The sequence below is a fragment of the Pseudophryne corroboree genome, chromosome 11 (genome assembly GCF_028390025.1).
Source record: "Pseudophryne corroboree isolate aPseCor3 chromosome 11, aPseCor3.hap2, whole genome shotgun sequence".
Classification (NCBI taxonomy): Eukaryota; Metazoa; Chordata; class Amphibia; order Anura; family Myobatrachidae; genus Pseudophryne; species Pseudophryne corroboree.
The window spans coordinates 260,935,116-260,956,457 of record NC_086454.1 but is presented as its reverse complement, the minus strand read 5'-3'; the positions used below and the strand labels follow the sequence as shown (position 1 = coordinate 260,956,457).

Here is a 21,342-nt window from a genome sequence, read left to right as displayed (position 1 = left end):
ACTAGATGGTGCCTGGCGGAGAAATTCTAGTGTTGCTCCATTCGGGAGCGCACAGCCGCCAGCGCTGACATTACTGTTATGTTGTTCCGTCATTTTGACGTGCTGGTAATTATTATATAATATTTCATCCATAGAAAACTTGTCATTTTTGTGCCTATATTCTTATGTGTAATAAGTTTATGTAAAAAAAAAAAGTAAGTGAATAAAATGTTCTATTTTCATACCGTGCGGTTGTAAAGTCTTTTAAAGGTATATTCAGCGGGTTTCAGTCTTCTTTAATTTTGTAACCAGATTTCCTCCTCTCCAATCTTTAGTTACTTTTCGGATGCTCATGAATCTTAGACGTTTCGGGTTCTTCTCATGATATTCAATTAAATGTTGTGGTACACTGTGAGTGGTTAAATAATTTTTAATACCAGATATGTTCTGCCACTCTGGTCTTGATTTTTTTTCTGCTTGTCCGACTTATTGCGTACCGCATGGACATTCTGATAAATTTATAGCGCCTTCACTTTTACAGGTTATTTGATATTTTTTCTGTGTCTAATTACATTGGAATTCTTCTTTAATGGGTTTTGTGGATCCATTCTGATTCTTGCACCCTGCGTGTTGTAAACAGTACCAAAAACCCTTATGTTGATGATGATGATGATGATGATGATGATGATGATGATGATAGGAAGCCAAGTCGGGTGTGGTATGTTAGATAGACTACACTTAGGTCGACAGTGTCTAGATCGACCACTATTGGTCAACAGTAAGTAGGTCGGCATGGTTTCTAGGTCAACAAAGACCCTAGGTCGACATGTACTAGGTCGACATGACAAAAGGTCGACATGAATTTTTTTCACTTTTTTTTGGTGTTTTCTCAGTACAAGGACGGGGAACCCCAATTAGTGCACCATGTCCCCTTGCCATGCTTCGGTCAAGGTGCCTTGCTCAGCTACCGCTGTGCTTGGCACAGGTTACCATTTCCAATTGTAGTCCACGTGGATCGTAAAGTATGAAAAAGTAAAAAAAATTAAAGATTTTTTAAAAAACTCCAAGTCAGTATGCTGTTTGCACTGAATATAACCAAACCACAGTAGTTGATAAGAACTGAGTTAAAATGAAAGATGTAACAAAGGATGCTGAAATGCACAGACAACAGAGTGAAGTTTTAGCACACTCACATACTGTAGCTGCAGGACAGATAGTGAAGAAATCGGGGGGGGGGGGGGGCTGTACAGATGTTCAGAGTTAGGAGGGGCTGATGTTGATAACCACAAGATTTCATAAACTGCAGGTGTGAAAGGAGGGTTTGTGTAACAAAGCCCGGCAGATACGGAGGGGGGAGGGAATTGCTTCCCTATTCAGGATATCACAGACACAGCCCAAACTGTGATTAAATAAAAAAAGGCAAACAGAAATGACCATGCACATTTACATTACAGATAAGGTCAACAATGATTCTGAGCAGAAGTGTGAGGTGGTAGAAGATTTGGCATGTGAACCCATAGAGCTGACCCTAATCAATATGATGCCCTAGGCAAGATTTTGACTGGTGCCCCCTAGCACCACTGCTAGTTCCGCCTCTGACCCTGCAACCCTTTCCCAGCACCATCACCCCCATAGCAGTTCTTTTTTTGTTTCCTACACCTTGTAATTTAAATAAGAACAGTGTGCACATTCGGCACACAGCCCAAAAAGGTATGTGTTTTTGCTGGCAAGGGGCATGCCCACACAACAGTACCCCCAATTCAAATTATGCCTCACAGTAGTGCAACTTTATTCACAATTTATCATACGATAGTGTCCCTTATTTACATTACATCACACAGTAGAACCACTTTACCTTATATACGTTACTCCTCATAGTATTGCCCCTCATTCACATAACATAATACTGAATTGCTCCTTAATCACATTACACCACACCATATTGCTCTTTATTCTCATTACACTACACCATATTGCTCCTTATTCACATTACACCACACCATAATGCTCTTTATTCTCATTACACCACACCACATTGCTCCTTATTCACATTACACCACACCATATTGCTCTTTATTCACATTAGACCACACAGTAGTGCCCTTTCTATATGTTACGTCACACAGTAGAGCACCTTATACGCATAATGCCACACATTGGTAATGCATTTATACACATAATACCACACAGTAATGCCTCTTACACATATGACACACATTATTAATGTCCTTATAAACATAATGCACCTTACACATTATGCCAACCCTTATTAATGCCCTTATACACATCATTTCCCTTACACATATGCCGCACATTGTTAATGCCCTTAAACACATAATGACACACATAATGTCCCTTACACATATGCCGCACATTATTTGTGCCCTTATACACATAATGACACACATAGTGCCCCTTACACATATGTTACACATTATTAATACCCTTACACACATAATGACACATATAGTTCCTGGCGTGAGTCAACTGGCAGCTCTGCTAACGTCGGGTGCCTATTTTAATGAAAAATGCATCTTATTTGCACCGCCGCCCGCAGCACACAGCCCGCAGCACATACCAGCCAGCCGAGGAGAGGAGCGCACCGGCCACGGGGGAGAAGGAGGAAGAGGGAGGTGGAGGAGGGAGCCGCAGCAGCGCTGTGTAATTGGTGGAGGTGCTTCTGCTGCTGTCCCTCTCCTTCACCATAGGCTGTCCTCCTCCACTGTGAATGCTGGGAAGTGCATCCCAGCATTCACAGCGGTGGAGGACAGCCTATGGTCAAGGAGAGGGACAGCTGCAGCAGCGCCTCAGCCAATTACATTGCGCTGCTGCGGCTCCCTCCTCCCCCTCCTTCCTCCTCCTTCTCCTCTGCACGGGATCTCTGCCAGAAGAAGCTGCACCGAGGAGCCTGACTGCCAGCGGAGACAGTAAGTATAATCTATTATTTCTTTCTTTATATTCTACACAGGGAAAGGAAAGAATTGGTCTGAGTGTGGCGCACTCAATACAAAATGGATACATAAAATTTAACTTTTATTAATTAGATATTAAAAGGCCTGTAACTGTGAAATATTAAAACCAAAAACAACTACTGACAAGACACCATGTAAACATATATTGTTAAAAACACACACACTGTGCCCAATGTGTCGTGCATACCATGTATATTCAATTAATTGGTACTATGACCTCCAATGGTATTGTGTGTACTGTCTTATTACGTACTTGTGTCAATAAAGATATTTCTATTTGTGAGTGTCTTATGATGTATCCTTCTTATTACCTAATTCTTTACCAGGTACTGAATAGTATACCTTCAAAAATGCTGTATATGCTGTTAGGTTATATAGCCTCAATGTTATCCCATGAGTATGTCTGCTTTTTCTGTATACCTAATGAGGGCTGGTGAAATCTAAATTGATATATACTACAGTATTACCAAATGATGCCTCACAAAATCATAGGCACTGATGGATATTCTTTCTTTCCATCACAGTATACCAATAGGCTACTGCCTGGTGATTCCCCTCTATTCAAGTCCAGATATAACTGAATACTCGTAATCAATGATGTCAGCCTTAATAGTGAGAGTCACTATTCTATTTCATGTTTATGATTAACAATTGGCATAAATATGTCTGTTATTCATGCGGTACACGTGCTCACATAACAACAGTAGCAGCTATGTCTCATAGCACCTGGCCAGCACGGCTTTATTTGACACTGCAGGTGAAATTGTGCATTACTTGTGTTGTCCTGTCAGCTCCTCGAGCACTTGCATATAAATATCACGGGGTCTAGTATCCCTCCCTATGTTAAATACAAATATTCAAGTTCTAATATTAGTAGGCGCTCACAGTTATTGCTGTCAGTATTGTACACGTATTCACTATTCCAACATGAATCAACTTACAGTAATTATCTTGTATACGGTTGTTATTGGTATGCTCAATCTGTATAGATATTCACTTTATATTATAGCGTCACTATCAAACCATGGGCTTCAAGTCTCCATTATCATTTAGTATAGTAAATACTATTAATGTGCCGTAATGTGTAAAAAAGGGGACGCTGTCTGCCGTTATGTGTAAAAAGGGGGGGTGTCTGCCATAATGTATAAAAAGGGGGACACTGTATGCCGTAATGTGTAAAAAGGGGACACTGTCTGCCGTTATGTGTAAAAAGGGGACGCTGTCTGCTGTAAAGTGTAAAAAGGGGCCGTTGTCTGCCGTTATGTGTAAAAAGGGGATGCTGTCTGCTGTAATGTGTAAAAAGGGGGCGCTGTCTGCCGTTATGTGTAAAAAGGGGACGCTGTCTGCCGTAATGTATAAAAAGGAGAATCTCTCCTACGTAAGGTGTAAAAGGGGCTCTACCTGGTGTAGTGGTGCTACTGGGCCCACCGCTCACTAGTTCTGCCACTGAGCGGTACTGCCGTATAAATCCAGTGATCCTGCCGTATAATTCCAGTGATCCTGTCGTATAATTCCAGTGGTACTGGTGTATAAATCCAGTCCAGTAATCCTACCATATATGTCCAGTGGTACTGCCATATAATTCCAGTGATACTGCCATATAATTCCAGTGATACTGCCGTATATATATATATACCCTGTTGCAAAGCGGATTACTGAGGCCATAACAACTATGCTGGTGTTAGACGTGCGTCCGGTATCCGCCATAAGTGCAGTGGGACTGCAGTGCCACTCCTAGATGGGCAAAGTGTTTGTGTCACTTAGATTAGTCTTACAGCAACCTTGGTGCACCTTTTTTTCATCTTTGCATGATGTGCTGTTTTGGGTATATTTTTTAAATCTGCCATCCTGTCCACCACTGCAGTGCCACTCCTAGATGGGCCAGGTGTTTGTGCCGCACATTTGTGTAGCTTAGCTTAGTCATACAGCCACCTCGGTGCAACCTTTTGGCCTAAAAACAATATTATGAGGTGTGAGGTGTTCATAATAGATTGGAAATGAGTGGAAATGAATGTTATTGAGGTTAATATTACTGTAGAATCAAAATAACCCCGAAATTCTGTGATTTTAGCTGTTTTCATGTTTTTTTCAAAAATCGTCCAGATCCAAAACCAAAACACGAAAGGGTGGTTTTGGCAAAACCCTAGGACTAATACAGCAGTACCCCTGGACTCATACGGCGGTGTCAGACAGGATGGCACTTTTCAAAAACTAGGCCCCAAACAGCACCTCATGCAAAGATGTCGAAGAGGTGCAATGAGGTAGCTGTATGACTTAGCCAAGCGACACAAACAATTCCCACTGGAATTATACGTACAAATCACTGTAATTATACGTCCAAATCACTGAAATTAAATGGTAAAATCACTGGAATTATACTGCAAAATCACTGGAATTATACTGCAAAATCACTGGAATTATAGGTCCAAATCACTGGAATTATACGTCCAAATTGCTGGAATTAAATGGCAAGATCACTGGAATTAAATGACAAAATCACTGGAATTATACTGCAAAATCACTGGAATTATACATCCAAATCACTGGAATTATACGTCCAAATCACTGGAATTATACATCCAAAACACTGGAATTAAATGGCAAAATCACTGGAATTGAATGCCAAAATCACTGGAATTATACTGCAAAATCACTGGATTTATATTGCAAAATCACTGGAATTATACATCCAAATCACTGGAATTATAAGGCAAAATCACTGAATTAAATGACAGTACCACTGGACATATACGGAAGTGTCAGACAGGATGGCACTTTAAAAAAATAGTCCCCAAACAGCACATCATGCTAAGAAGTAAAAGAGGGCAATGAGGTAGCTGTATGACTAAGCTAAGCGACACAAGTGTGCCGCACAAACACTTGGCCCATCTAGGGTTGGCACTGCAGTCCTGCTGCACTAATGGTGGATACCGGATGCACGTCTAACACCAGCATAGTTGTTATGGCCTCAGTAATCGGCTTTGCAACAGGGTATATATATATATATATATATATATATTTATTGTAACAATGTAAGGGTGCAAGGTGCCGTTTCCTGGGGTATATGGCAGCACGCAGCAGCTGAGGAACAACACAAGTCCAGTTTCTGGTACAACTGGCCCCAGCCAGTTTTATTGTACAGAAAATAAAACAAACACCAAAAGAAAATACCTTGCCTGTCCGGCACTAACTAAACACAAGATGTTCCTAACTATCACTGAAACAAAAAACACAGAGTTCTCCAGCAAACACTGTATAGCTCACTTGTATCAGGAAGCGTGTTTCTCTCACAGAGATCCTACAGTCTTCCCAGGCAGTCTGCCCACCCTAATCAGGCCAGCAGCTCTATAACACTCTTACACAGCTGAAAGCCTGATTAGCCTTCTGTGAGGCCAAAGACCAGAACTGGGCCCAATGTCTGGAACTTGCCCCATCTCTCCTTCAGGGCCCTTACCCAGCTTTTCCAACAAACTGAAAAGGTTCTAACAAAACAAAAAATATTCCTAGAAGTTTTAATTTTTCTAATACATGTAAGACAAGAACCTGGGACAAACATACCTGCCCTCAAACACTATCCCAGTGTTCTTGTCACATATCCCCCTCCCCTGTTTCGACCTAGGGACCGGAACACTTTTCGCCCCCAAACAGAAGATGCGGGACAATGCATCTGCGTTGGCCAATTGTGTACCTGGTCTATGTTCGACAGTAAACTTAAAATCCTGCAACGCTAGAAACCATCTAGTTACACGAGCATTCTTGCCTCTATTTACATACATCCATTTTAATGGGGCATGATAAGTCACTAGTCTGAATTGTCTACCCAAGAGTATCTCAAGGTATCTAGTGCCCACTTAATGGCCAAAGCATCCTTTTCCACAATGCCATACCTTTTTTCAGGCTCATTGAGTTTCCTACTCAAATAAATGATAGGGTGTTCGTCCCCATCTCTGGTCTGGGACAGCACAGCGCCTATCCCTACCTCTGAGGCATCTGTCTGTACCACAAATTCTTTTGAAAAATCTGGTGTTATCAATACCGGTTGTGAACACAAAGCCACTTTTAACGCTTGGAACGCTTTTTCTGCATCAGGGTTCCATTTCACCATATTTGACTGCTTCCCTTTGGTAAGGTCTGACAACGGCACCACTGTGGTTGCAAAATTGGGAATAAACCGTCTATAGTACCCAGTTATTCCCAAAAAAGCCCTTACCTGTTTTTTATTCACTGGACGAGGCCAGTTTTGAATAGCATCAATTTTAATCAATTGGGACCTAATTAGACCTCTGCCTATGGTGAAGCCCAAGTATTTGATCTCCTCCATTGCGAGGCAGCACTTCTTTGGGTTAGCAGTTAACCCTGCCTCTCTGATTGAGTCCAGTACTGCTTGTACTTTAACCAAATGGGACCCCCAGTCTGTACTGTGAATTACCACATCATCCAAATAGGCAGCTGCATATTTTCTATGGAGCCTCAAAATTTTATCCATCGCCCGTTGAAAGGTTGCTGGATCCCCATGCAACCCAAAGGGTAACATCTTATACTGGTACTGCCCCTCCGGAACCGAAAAGGCTGTTTTTTCTTTTGCGCTATCAGATAAAGGTATTTGCCAGTAACCTTTGGTCAGGTCCAACGTGGTGAGAAACCTGGCTGTTCCCAGCCTTTCTATAAGCTCATCCACACATGGCATGGGGTACGCGTCAAACTTGGACACCTCATTTAACTTACGAAAGTCATTACAGAAGCGTATGCTACCGTCGGGCTTCGGGATGAGAACTATGGGACTGGACCACTCACTGTTAGATTCCTCTATGACTCCAAGTTCTAACATGGATTTAACTTCTTTAGTAACAGCTTCTCGCTGAGCTTCAGGATCCTATATGGCTTTAAATGAACCCTGACCCCTGGTTCTGTGACAATGTCATGTTTTATTATGGTCGTTCGGCCAGGCAGCTCTGAAAATATCTCCCTATTTTGGATGAGAAATTCTTTAACCTGATTGTTCTGGTCAGCTGATAATGTCTCTGACACCTTTACTGCGGGAAGCAACCGAGGTGAAGACACCGAAGGGCAAGGCTCCGCTGACAGAGACAACCTATCTTTCCAGGGTTTGATTAAGTTAACATGGTAGATTTGTTCGGGTTTTCTCTTTCCCGGCTGGTATACTTTGTAATTAACCTCATTCACTTTTTCCCTAATCTCAAATGGACCCTGCCATTTAGCTAGGAATTTGCTTTCCACAGTGGGTACCAAAACAAGAACTCTATCTCCAGGAGCAAATTCCCGTATCTTGGCACTCCGGTTATATACCCTCTGTTGAGCACTTTGGGCCTGTTCCATGTGCTCTCTGACAATAGGTACCACGGCTGCAATCCTATCCTGCATTTGTGATACATGTTCAATAACGCTTCTATAAGGAGTGGGCTGACCTTCCCACGTCTCTTTGGCAATGTCCAACAGCCCTCTGGGGTGTCTACCATACAACAAATCAAATGGAGAGAACCCCGTAGAGGACTGAGGAACTTCTATGATGGCCATTAACAAGTAGGGCAACAAACAATCCCAGTTTTTCCCATCTCTCTCAACAACCTTTTTTAACATACTTTTTAATGTTTTATTAAACCTTTCCACCAACCCGTCTGTTTGGGGTTGGTAGATGGACGTCCTGAGGTGAGTGACCTTAAATAATTTGCACAATTCCTTCATGATCCTTGACATAAATGAAGTACCCTGGTCAGTCAAAATTTCTTTTGGTATTCCCACTCTACTAAAAACCTGCACCAGCTCCCTAGATTTTGCCTTGGTTGTGATAGTGCGTAAAGGGACAGCCTCAGGATATCGAGTGGCATAGTCCATAATTACCAGGATATACTGATGGCCCCGAGTAGACTTTAACAAGGGCCCCACGAGATCCATGGCTATTCTGTCAAACGGGACCTCTATAATAGGCATGGGAACTAGTGGGCTCCTGAAATGGGGTCTAGGGGCATGATACTGGCATTCAGGACAGGAAGAACAATATTCAGACACTTCTTTATAAACCCCTGGCCAAAAGAACCTTTGTAAAACTCTTTCAGTGGTTTTTTCTGCCCCTAAATGTCCTGCAGTAACGTGACTATGAGCTAAATCTAGTACCGTTCTTCGATAAGGCTGGGGAACTACCAGCTGTTCCACCACATCCTCACCCCTTTTGACAATGTGGTACAAGAGCTCATTACAGATGGCCATGTGGGGATACGTAACCCTGTCACACGGTACCAAAGGTTCCCCATTAACAACCTTAACATTCTCCCTAGCCTTTATTAAGGTAGGATCCTTTAACTGTTCAGACGCAAACAGATCCTTCTTTACCTCCAGGTCAGGCACGCTTTCAGTTCTAACTACTATGTCTCTGTTCCCAGCAAGAGTGTCCTCACTGGACTCCCCATCTGTCACTTCCCCAGCCAAACTAGCAAAAGGCAAAGGGTCAGAAAGTTCAGAAGATACACGTACATCCATAAAATCACCGGTATTATCAACTGGCTCTTTACTTCTCACATCTGTTGATAACCGTGATTCCCACAGTTTCCAAAAATGAGGAAAATCCCTCCCTATTATGGCCTCATGCACCAAGGTGGGGACCAGTCCTACTTTAACAATTGCTGACCCACAACAAGTTTCTATATTCACTTCAGCAGTGACATAATGTTGGGTATCCCCATGTATGCAAGTTACCCCAATAGGTATTTGCTGGACCTTTAAGGGGTTCACTAACCCAGCTTTCACAAGGGTAACTAAACTTCCTGAATCTAGCAAGGCCTCTACCCGGTTACCCTCTAAGAACACATCACACATTTGTTTTTCCAGCTCAGGTGAAGGTACCACAGTACAGACTAACCTAGCAAAGAAAGACATTCTGCGACATTCAAAGGCAGCATCACATTGCATGGGTTCTTGTGTGACTGGGCAATTGGCAATAACATGACCTGGCATACCACACCTAAAACATTTAACCACACGATTATCAACCCGTTTGGGCAGCATAGACCGTTCTAGCCCCATTGGCCTGTCTCCAGGGCCAGTGTTTACAGTCTCTCCAGCCTCGCGTTCTCTTATCCGCCCAGCAACATTTTCCCAAGGAACAGTCTTACCAGTCTTTACTGAAGGGCGCTGTCGAGGATCTATGGGTTGCTGGGTGGTCATCAGTAGTTCCTCTGCTGCCAAATACCTCTCTACCATGTCCACTAATTGGTCAGCAGTACCTGGGTTTCCATGGCTCACCCACTTGCGCAGGACCATGGGCAAAGATCTCAAGTAGCGGTCCATGATGACTCTTTCAACCATCTGGGGACCAGTTAATGTCTCTGGCTGTAACCATTTTTTTGTTAGCTGAATAAGGTCGTGCATCTGGGAGCGAGGAGGCTTCTCCATGGCGTACACCCACCGGTGCACCCGTTGTGCTCGTACTGACAGTGTGACTCCCAGGCGGGTCAGGATCTCAGTCTTTAATTTATCATAGTCCCGAGCCTCAGCAGGGCTTAAATCAAAGTACGCTTTTTGGGGCTCACCTGACAGGAAAGGTGCCAGCAGACTGGCCCACTGTGCTTTCGGCCAGTTTTCACGCTCGGCAGTCCTTTCAAACGTGGTCAGGTAGGCCTCCACATCATCAGCCTCTGTCATTTTCTGCAGGAAGTGACTGGCCCGTATAGAACTAGAGCTGGTCGGAGCACTGACGGCCACATCTCCAATCCGGGCTGCAAGGCTCTGCACCACTTCTGTTAAGGCCTCTCTATCCTGACGCTGTTGCCTGTAAAGTTCGTCAACAGCTGCCTGCTGTAGTCTCCAATTTTCCACCATTGCCACCTGCTTCTGTCTGTTGGCCTCCTGCTGAGCCGCTGTAACTTGCAGCAAGGCTTTAAGCAGTTCCTCCATGTCGACAGATTTTTCAGGCGGCTTTGTAGCTGCTTTCAACCAGGACATATATCAAACTCTCAGGGGTGAGTCTCAGCAACTTCACACTGGGCTGTATCTGCATAAACCACCATTTTCTGCAGGCCTCATAAAGCTGCTGCTTTCACTTATGCGCAGAACGGACTGCTCGCATTCTCCACCAAGTTGTAACACTGTAAGGGTGCAAGGTGCCGTTTCCTGGGGTATATGGCAGCACGCAGCAGCTGAGGAACAACACAAGTCCAGTTTCTGGTACAACTGGCCCCAGCCAGTTTTATTGTACAGAAAATAAAACAAACACCAAAAGAAAATACCTTGCCTGTCCGGCACTAACTAAACACAAGATGTTCCTAACTATCACTAAAACAAAAAACACAGAGTTCTCCAGCAAACACTGTATAGCTCACTTGTATCAGGAAGCGTGTTTCTCTCACAGAGATCCTACAGTCTTCCCAGGCAGTCTGCCCACCCTAATCAGGCCAGCAGCTCTATAACACTCTTACACAGCTGAAAGCCTGATTAGCCTTCTGTGAGGCCAAAGACCCGAACTGGGCCCAATGTCTGGAACTTGCCCCATCTCTCTTTCAGGGCCCTTACCCAGCTTTTCCAACAAACTGAAAAGGTTCTAACAAAACAAAACATATTCCTAGAAGTTTTCATTTTTCTAATACATGTAAGACAAGAACCTGTGACAAACATACCTGCCCTCAAACACTATCCCAGTGTTCTTGTCACAATATATATATATATATATATAGAAATTGTTGTGGAGGCGGCACTCAAAGACTTGCACGAATAGTGAAAAAGCATCCACGTGTGTGGATGTTGCTTTAATGTGTGACGTTTCGGGGACGTATCCCCTTCCTCAGACAGTGAAAACAGTGCAATGGTACAGGTATAAATACTTATAAAAATCAGTGCCACTTACCCCCCTTCCACGACTCTCAGCTGTGTGCCTCGCGGTGCTCCAGACCTCCCATGTCCCGCAGTTCCGGTTTCTCTGTTACCCGAGCACAGGAAGTAGCGTCATCGGGTCAGCCTGTTACCATGACGACGCACAGCTTACTGTCACGGAGGAAACAAATACATAAATATGCATCTATAACATCTAGATACTAGATAAGCATATAACTCATGGTGAACAATAATACTACGTGTTGGCATACAATATTTTAAACATGCACAATACAAAATACAGTTGCGCCCAATATGGGCTGGAGTATGCCAGCTATAAAACAATAAACAATAAAACTATGTGCAATGTGTACGTGTGGAAATTGCACCGGACGACCTACTGCTCAAACTTACTATTTGGCATAGCCATAAACATCTGCTATTTTTATCACTTTTACCTAATTGTTATCATATGCTAGTTTATTTCTAATGATCAATACTAGGTGCCACCGTATCTTATAGTTCTGAATGTCAACGTTACTAAACATAACGGAGGATTTAAAATCAACCAATATGGTGGATTCTATTAATATAAATTAAAAGTACAGGCGTGTATCACCTTAGACACTTCTATAGAAAATTAATAAGTCCCATATTTTCATTGAGTCCCCTTGGAGCCAAGCTGTCTAATCTAAAAATCCATTTAGATTCGAGTTGGAGCAATTTCTTGCCCCTATCACCCCCACGTAGGGAAGGAGGGACATGGTCTACCGCCTTGTATCTAAGGCTGGCCAGGTTATGTCGCAAGATAGCAAAGTGACGGGCAACCGGTTGATCGCTTTTACCGGATTCTATTGCTGCCCGTATGGCTGAGCGGTGTTGTGTAAGTCTCACTTTTAGTTGACATTCTGTCTTTCCGACATAGTATAACCCGCAAGGGCATACTATGACATATACGACATATTTTGTGGTGCACGTTAGTGGCCACCTGATTTTAAGCCTCTGGCCAGTCTGCGGGTGTGGTATTGTATCACCTGTCAGCATAAACGAACATGTAATGCATCCCAGGCATTTAAAGCATCCGTTCTTTCTACTCAGAAAGTTGCTTGGTGCTTTTGGTTGACAAAAACCTGTTACATCCGTTTTAACAATCCTGTCCTTGATGTTTCTACTTCGGGAATAACTGGGCATTAATCTATGATTTTGAAGGCATTTCAAGTCAGGGTCTGTAGTTACCATCTGCCAAAGACTTTTCACTTGTTTCGTTGTCCCAGGGCTTTTGGTATTATATTCATTAACCCATGGTATGACCGCAGACTGGCCAGAGGCTTAAAATCAGGTGGCCACTAACGTGCACCACAAAATATGTCGTATATGTCATAGTATGCCCTTGCGGGTTATACTATGTCGGAAAGACAGAATGTCAACTAAAAGTGAGACTTACACAACACCGCTCAGCCATACGGGCAGCAATAGAATCCGGTAAAAGCGATCAACCGGTTGCCCGTCACTTTGCTATCTTGCGACATAACCTGGCCAGCCTTAGATACAAGGCGGTAGACCATGTCCCTCCTTCCCTACGTGGGGGTGATAGGGGCAAGAAATTGCTCCAACTCGAATCTAAATGGATTTTTAGATTAGACAGCTTGGCTCCAAGGGGACTCAATGAAAATATGGGACTCATTAATTTTCTATAGAAGTGTCTAAGGTGATACACGCCTGTACTTTTAATTTATATTAATAGAATCCACCATATTGGTTGATTTTAAATCCCCCGTTATGTTTAGTAACGTTGACATTCAGAACTATAAGATACGGTGGCACCTAGTATTGATCATTAGAAATAAACTAGCATATGATAACAATTAGGTAAAAGTGATAAAAATAGCAGATGTTTATGGCTATGCCAAATAGTAAGTTTGAGCAGTAGGTCGTCCGGTGCAATTTCCACACGTACACATTGCACATAGTTTTATTGTTTATTGTTTTATAGCTGGCATACTCCAGCCCATATTGGGCGCAACTGTATTTTGTATTGTGCATGTTTAAAATATTGTATGCCAACACGTAGTATTATTGTTCACCATGAATTTTATGCTTATCTAGTATCTAGATGTTATAGATGCATATTTATGTATTTGTTTCCTCCGTGACAGTAAGCTGTGCGTCGTCATGGTAACAGGCTGACCCGATGACGCTACTTCCTGTGCTCGGGTAACAGAGAAACCGGAAGTGCGGGACATGGGAGGTCTGGAGCACCGCGAGGCACACAGCTGAGAGTCGTGGAAGGGGGGTAAGTGGCACTGATTTTTATAAGTATTTATACCTGTACCATTGCACTGTTTTCACTGTCTGAGGAAGGGGATACGTCCCCGAAACGTCACACATTAAAGCAACATCCACACACGTGGATGCTTTTTCACTATTCGTGCAAGTCTTTGAGTGCCGCCTCCACAACAATTTCTATATGCAGGTGGGCATGCCCCACAGGGAAGGCACCTGAGCAAGCTGTGCACAGCAGGAGTGCCGGAGCCGAGCAGCTGTATATATATATATATATATATATATATATACACGGCAGTATCACTGTAATTATACGGCAGGATCACTGGACTTATACAGAAGGATCACTGGATTTATATGGCCAAATCACTGGAATTATACAACAGTACCACTGGAATTATATGGCAGGATAACTGGAATTATACGGCAGGATCACTGGAATTAAATGTCAAAATCACTGGAATTATACGTTCAAATCACTGGAATTAAATGGCACAATCACTGGAATTATACATCAAAATCATTGGAATTATAAGGCCAAATCACTAGAATTATACATCCAAATCACTGGAATTAAATGGCAAAATCACTGGAATTATACGTCCAAATCACTGGAATTAAATGGCAAAATCACTGGAACTATACGTCCAAATCACTGGAATTATACGTCCAAATCACTGGAATTAATTGGCAAAATGGAGGTTAAGGGCTTCCATCGTCATGTGAAGCTGAACCACTAGTCATGAACATAGGCCAGGGCCTCAGCCGTTCCTTGCCACTCCATGTCGTAAATGGCATATTGGCAAGTTTACGTTTCTCCTCAGACCATTTAAATTTATTTTTGGGGGTCTTTTTACTGAACTTCGGCTTTTTGGATTTTACATGCCCTCTACTATCACATTGGGCATCAGTCTTGGCAGATGACGTTGATGGCATTTCATCTATGTCATGACTAATGCAGCAGCTTCAGCACTAGGAGGAAGTGGTTCTTGATCTTTCCCTATTTTATCCCCCAAATTTTTGTTCTCCATTATTTTTCTGAAGTTATATAACACAATATGCGGCACAGGCAAACCCTGTAAAAATTTGGATTAAATATTAATAACCCCTTTATTTGGAGTAAATAATATACAGCACAGGACAGCACCACTGAATTTATATGGCAGCACCACTGGACTGGATTTATACGGGATTATATGGATTTATACGGAATTATGCGGCAGGATAACTGGAATTATACGGCAGTACCACAGGAATTATACGGCAATATCACTGAAATTATATGCCAGTATTCCGAGAATTATACGGCAATATCACAGGAATTATACGCCAGTATCACGGAAATTATACAGCAATATCACTGGAATTATACGGCAATATCACAGGAAATATACGCCAGTGTCCCGAGAATTATACGGCAATATCACTGTAATTATTCGCCAGTATCACGGGAATTATACGGCAATATCACGGGAATTATACAGCAATATCACTAATATTATACGCCAGTAACACTGGATATATGGCAGCAGAGGACACCACCACTGTGACTGGGCACTGGACTGATGCTGCACAAGAGAGACACTACCCCATGTCTGATGCAAGACAAAACAGCAAAACTACAATGGACATATACAGCAGCCAGCTGCACTGGGGCCATATAGCAGCAGAGGACACCAACACTGTGACTGGCTAGACTGATGCAGCATAAGACACTGACTACACTGGACAGAGCAGCACAAGACAGCACTAGAATCGCCACCCCACTTTCCCACCCATACAGAAACTGAGGACGGAGACACGTCCTCTCACTACACTGTCTGAGACTGGAGTGAAAATGGCCGCGATGCGCGGCTCCTTATATGGAATTCAAATCCCGCGAGAATCCGACAGCCGGGTTGATGACGTTTTGCCTCGTTCTGGTTTCCGAGTCAGGCGGGAAATCCCGAGCCTGACTCGGAACCAGACTCGAATGGTAAAGTCCGGTAGGGTTCGGTTCTCAGAGAACCAAACCCGCTCAACCCTAGTAATAACCCACCAGCCAATCAGTTCCTAACTGTAAATTTACATATTGGAGCTGATTGGCTGGTGTTTTATCACCTTACTCTTAATCACTGCTTTATCACTTCTCCAGGCTTAATACATCTGCCCCAATGATTCTCTGTACAGTGCTATTATGTTGCTATATACTGTAAACAAATAACAATAATTTCCAACAATACGTTTTCTAAATTTCACATTATTTTTATTCAAACATATATTCACCTGGATAGAATAGGACCAGTGTCCTGCTGTCCTCTGAGACACTCCTATGGTTCTCACTGCTTGATGCACATAATCTTTAGCAAAGAGAACAAGCAGAGACTTCCTCTGAAGAAGACTGCTAAAATTTGTCATTTTGGAAACCAAAAAAAAGGGAAGTAAACTCTGTATAAAAATTCCATTAGAAGAGTATTCATAATGCAGAGTCTGGCTGAAATAATCCAGAAAACTCTAGAAAAAAAAAAAAAGAAGATAAAATAATTTTAATGTGAAATTTACAAGCAGGTTTTCATGATTAACTCCTATGCTGCTCGAGGGTTCTCTGTGTCATGTGCCCATTTTTTTGTTTGTACTGTACTCATCACTTTCCAACATCAATATCACCATTGCTTTTATGCAGTACCCACATATATTATACCTTGTTTTTTCGAGAAGACATTGCATTTATTTTCCAAAATATACCATTAGTCTACTTACTTTATCTAATAAAATTGCACTAGTATGTCAATAAATTGCTTTTTTTAATTGAAATTTCAATAACGTGAATAAACAGCAAATGTGATTTTTTCTTTTCTTTTTGTAAATACCACAAAAAAAACTCTGTGGTTCTTGCTTTAGCATTAATCTACCCTTCCAAAACTGCAAAAATCAGGATTTTAAATGTACAGTAAAAAGTAAATCTGCACTTGAAAAAATAGTTTTTTCCCCCGCTAAATGTTGTAGTCTAGATTTGAATTAGAGATGTATGGTTCAGTTCTCCAGAAATCCAAATCCATCCGAATTTTGTGGATCTGAACCGAGTCAAAATCTGATCCATATCTTCCAAGGAGATCCAATCCAAACTCCAAATTAAGTTCTGGTTGGGATCTTCCTGCGGTTTGGAATTTGAAGTTTAAACCCAAATTTCAGGTTTTGGATTGCAAAAATTTAATGATTTTAGATGTTTTTATCAATTTTTATCAATGATTATCAATTTTGTAAATCTATTTTTAACTAGAGATGTGCGCTGGACCATTCTTGCTGGATTTGGCTCTGATTCGTCGTCCGGCTTTAGATTTGGATTTGACAAACTGCTGTGACTGGTCTTGGATTTGGATTTTTTTTTCAAAAATTTACAAATAAACTAAAATCACATACTTTGGGCCTTTTTTTGTTCCTAGATTTTTATTAACCCCAATAACATTAATTTGCAGTCAATTTTGACCACCTCACAGCTCACAATATTGTTATATGGGGATGTTCAATCAGATTCAAGTCTGGGTTCTGGCTGGGCCACTCAGGACATTCACAGAGTTGTCCTGAAGCCACTCCTTTGATATCTTGGCTGTGTGCTTAGGGTCGTTGTCCTGCTGAAAGATGAACCGTCACTCCAGTCGGAGGTCAAGAGCGCTCTGGAGCAGGTTTTCATCCAGGATGTCTCTGTACATTGCTGCATTCATCTTTCCCTTTATCCTGACTAGTCTCCCAGTTCCTGCTGCTGAAAAACATCCCCACAGCATGATGCTGCCACCACCATGTTTCACTGTAGGGATGGTATTGGCCCGGTGATGAGCAGTGCCTGGTTTCCTCTAAACATGATGCCTAACATTCACACCAAAGAGTTCAATCTTTGTCTCATCAGACCAGAGAATTTTGTTTCTCATGGTCTGAGAGTCCTTCAGGTGCATTTTGGCAAACTCCAGGTGGGCTGCCATGTGTTTTTTGCTAAGGATTGGCTTCCATCTAGCCACTCTACCGTACAGGCCTGATTGGTAGATTGCTGCAGAGAAGAAAGAAAGAAAGAAAGAAAGAAAGAAAGAAAGAAAGAAAGAAAGAAAGAAAGAAAGAAAGAAAGAAAGAAAGAAAGAAAGAAAGAAAGGCAGTTTGGAAGCCCATGTAGAAACTCACTTTATATTACTTAAGCTGCCCACCCTTCAGTATGTACTCAGAAACTTCGTTTTCAGCACAGCCTCGAATCTTGACGGCGATCGGTGTAGAAGACTACTTTCTCAAAATGTCGAAAAGACGATGTTCATTAAAATGAACTGGAATCTTAATAAGTAATACCTTTACCGCAATTACATCATAGTACATAGACTTCTGTAATGGTGGATTCCAGCGGGTATGAATAAATATTGTATGAGTATGATGTAAACAGCAATGATTAGGGTGAGGATGAGAACAATAATGATGATGATATCTTGCCACTGTAGTGCTGTTATCTTAGATGCTTTAAGCACATAAGTTTGTTTTGGGGTGGCCCAAATATACCTAGCACTTCAGCCACAAAAGTTGCAGTGCCTGTCGCTGAAGTACTTTGTTTGTTTGTTAAACTGTGCATATCTGTTTTTAATATCCAACATAAGGGTCGGTTGGAGGGCCCAAGGACATTTCTAACTTGCACCACATTTCTTTTATTCTTGCACCCCTTTTTCAGGTCTCTGATCTAGTTCTTGATTAATGAAAACATTCTTGTTTACTTTCTCTGGGAAGAAAAAGGGCGATCGGGCACAGGTCAAGGATGTAGTCATAAATGAAGAAACCAAAATCGGACAATTGAACCCTCAATAGTTGGGGAGAAAAAATCATATGTAATTTTTTCTATTGGATACTGTCCTAGTTGGTGGTGCGCCCAGAGCCTGGATGCCACTGCACTGCCACTGTGTGTGTGTGTGTGTGTGTGTGTGTGTGTGTGTGTGTGTGTGTGTGTGTGTGCGTGTCTTAGCTTACTCAGCCAGATAACTTGGTCCAAACTTAGGCCTGAACTGGATGAAAACAATATTGTGAGCTGTGACGTGTTCAAAATTGAACGGAAATGACTGGAAAAGAATGTTATTGGGGTTAATAATTCTGTAGGAACAAAAAGGCCCAAATTAAGTGATTTTAACAGTTTTTATCATTTAAAAAAAATGCACATCCAAATCCCAAACCATAATATTTGAGGGCAGTTTTGGCAAAACCAAAACACGAACTTAACCAAAACATGGGGGTCAGCGCACATCCCTAGTGTCTGTGCCAATATGGCCCAGGCACATATAGACATTGCAGATATATTTATAATAGTCTGTTTGCTAGGGAGGGTGGAATTCTGTCCTTGTCAGACTACCAAGAGGTTTTTTAAGGTTAAGGCGCACATATGGTGGGTGAGGTCTTAGTGGGGCAGCTGCCTGTATGCTGGGGGAGGGGAAGGAGAGGCTATGATGTCCTGGCAGCCAGTGAGAGCTGTGAATGGATGGAGGGGGAGGGGACAGCAGATCCCTGCAGCTCATAGTGTACAGCAGTTAGATTTAGACTTTATATTTTAACCTTATCACACTGTTGTCTATGATGTTTTTGCAGCAGCAAATGGGGTTAGAATTCTTTACACTCATTGTCCGTATCCTTCATATAGTATCTGATACATTCATTGATGCTGCCCTATTCTATGAGGAGTGCAGGGACTAGGATAGAATTGAGATACTGGGGAATGATGGGAATAAGTTGGCGTACAAGAGGTGAGACTAACTCTGTTACCCATATTACTCTGTCACTGTGGTAGTAACAGCTGTACTCAGAATTGACATTCATTCACAATTACAGGGATTGTATGTGCCTGCCTTATAGTGATGGTAATTGTAGAGTTAATCATGGATGGTCTCCATCAATGGTGCTATTGATGCTTTGGTAAGATCTCTGACTTTGAACCTTAGGAAGGGGATGCTGAGTTAAATCAATTTTATTACCTTTGAGGCTCCATATGTAGTCAACAGAGGCACAGGCTTGTAACATGATGCCGATGATACATTGATGATGGCTCCTCTCTTCCTCTCTACCATGCCAGGGAGCACTATATGAACCATCATTACAGCTGCAGCAATGTTGACATTGACGATCTCCCACAGTTTGTCTTCTGGAACCTCATTAAAAAGTGGATACTCATAGCAGACTCCGGCATTGTTCACTAGAATCCCTACATCTACATCTCTCAGACCTTCCTTAATGGCAGGATATACCTCGCGGCCCCAGCTAAAGTCAGCCACAATGAAACGAGTTTTCACCCCATAGTTTCCAGTGATGGCCTCAGACACTTTCTGGAGCTTCTCTATATTACGGCTGACTAAGATGATGTTTATACCATGGCTCGCCAACTCCTCCGCATATGCTTTACCAATTCCGTCTGTGGCTCCTGGGGCATAAGCAAAAGAAAATAATGAAACAGACACCATCACTGTACACAATTTGCCTTTATGTGATGCTTTTTGCCCTGCCTCTCCTTCGTATTTTATCATTCCTAACATACTGGTGTATAAGCTATGGCAAAAAAGTACATGGCATTGAATACGATTGTAAATTGGCATTGAATACGATTGTAAATTTGTTGAAAGCTATAGGGAAAATGCACAGTTGTATAGTTGTAAATTCTATAACAATGCCATATTCCAAAGGTTATAGATCATTTTACACCAAAATGCATGATGATGCAGTCCATCCATTTTTGGCACTCACCAGTAGTCAGTAGTGACTACTGGTGAGTGAGATGATCGGTCCTGCTGAGGATACAAGGGAAACATATTGTCTGATGAAGTTTGTGGTACTTACCAGTGACTGCGGTCCACTCTCCATATAGAGTGAGATGATCGGTCCTGCTGAGGATACAAGGGAATCATATTGTCTGGTGAATTTTGTGGCACTTACCAGTGACTACGGCCCACTCTCCATATTTTGTGAGATTACTGGTCCTGTCGAGGATACATGGGGAAACATATTGTCTGAAGAAGCTGTAACCACCATGCAGAATGTGGAGAGATTTCCGCAGCGTGTACCAGGCTCCTAGAGCAGCCATAGTCTCCATGTGATTTGAATAGGTGTACAGGACATCATGAGAAAAAGACAAGAAGACTCTTTTCATTGCAGTTACCACCTCCATGGTTCCATAGAAACTTGACCCTGACATCTGAAATAGCAATATGTACTTACATTTTATAGATGCTAACTGAGATAGCACATGCAGAAATAAAACAACTAAAATATATGTATGCGTGTGTATATATTAGAGATGTGCGCCAGA

The 21,342-nt window shown here is 42.2% G+C and overlaps 1 protein-coding gene across 1 annotated transcript in view; it reads right to left on the bottom strand.

Annotated features, from left to right (window-relative positions):
* LOC134968736 (inactive hydroxysteroid dehydrogenase-like protein 1) overlaps nt 1-21,126 on the bottom strand; it is a 34,251-nt gene extending 13,125 nt beyond the window's left edge. The window contains exons 1-3 of the mRNA XM_063944234.1: nt 20,970-21,126; nt 20,018-20,460; nt 16,320-16,547 (exon numbers count right to left, since the gene is read on the bottom strand). Of these exons, the coding sequence (XP_063800304.1) occupies nt 16,320-16,547; nt 20,018-20,460; nt 20,970-21,126 (828 nt within the window). The remainder of the gene's footprint in view (nt 1-16,319; nt 16,548-20,017; nt 20,461-20,969) is intronic.
* Between the last annotated feature and the right edge of the window lie 216 nt (nt 21,127-21,342).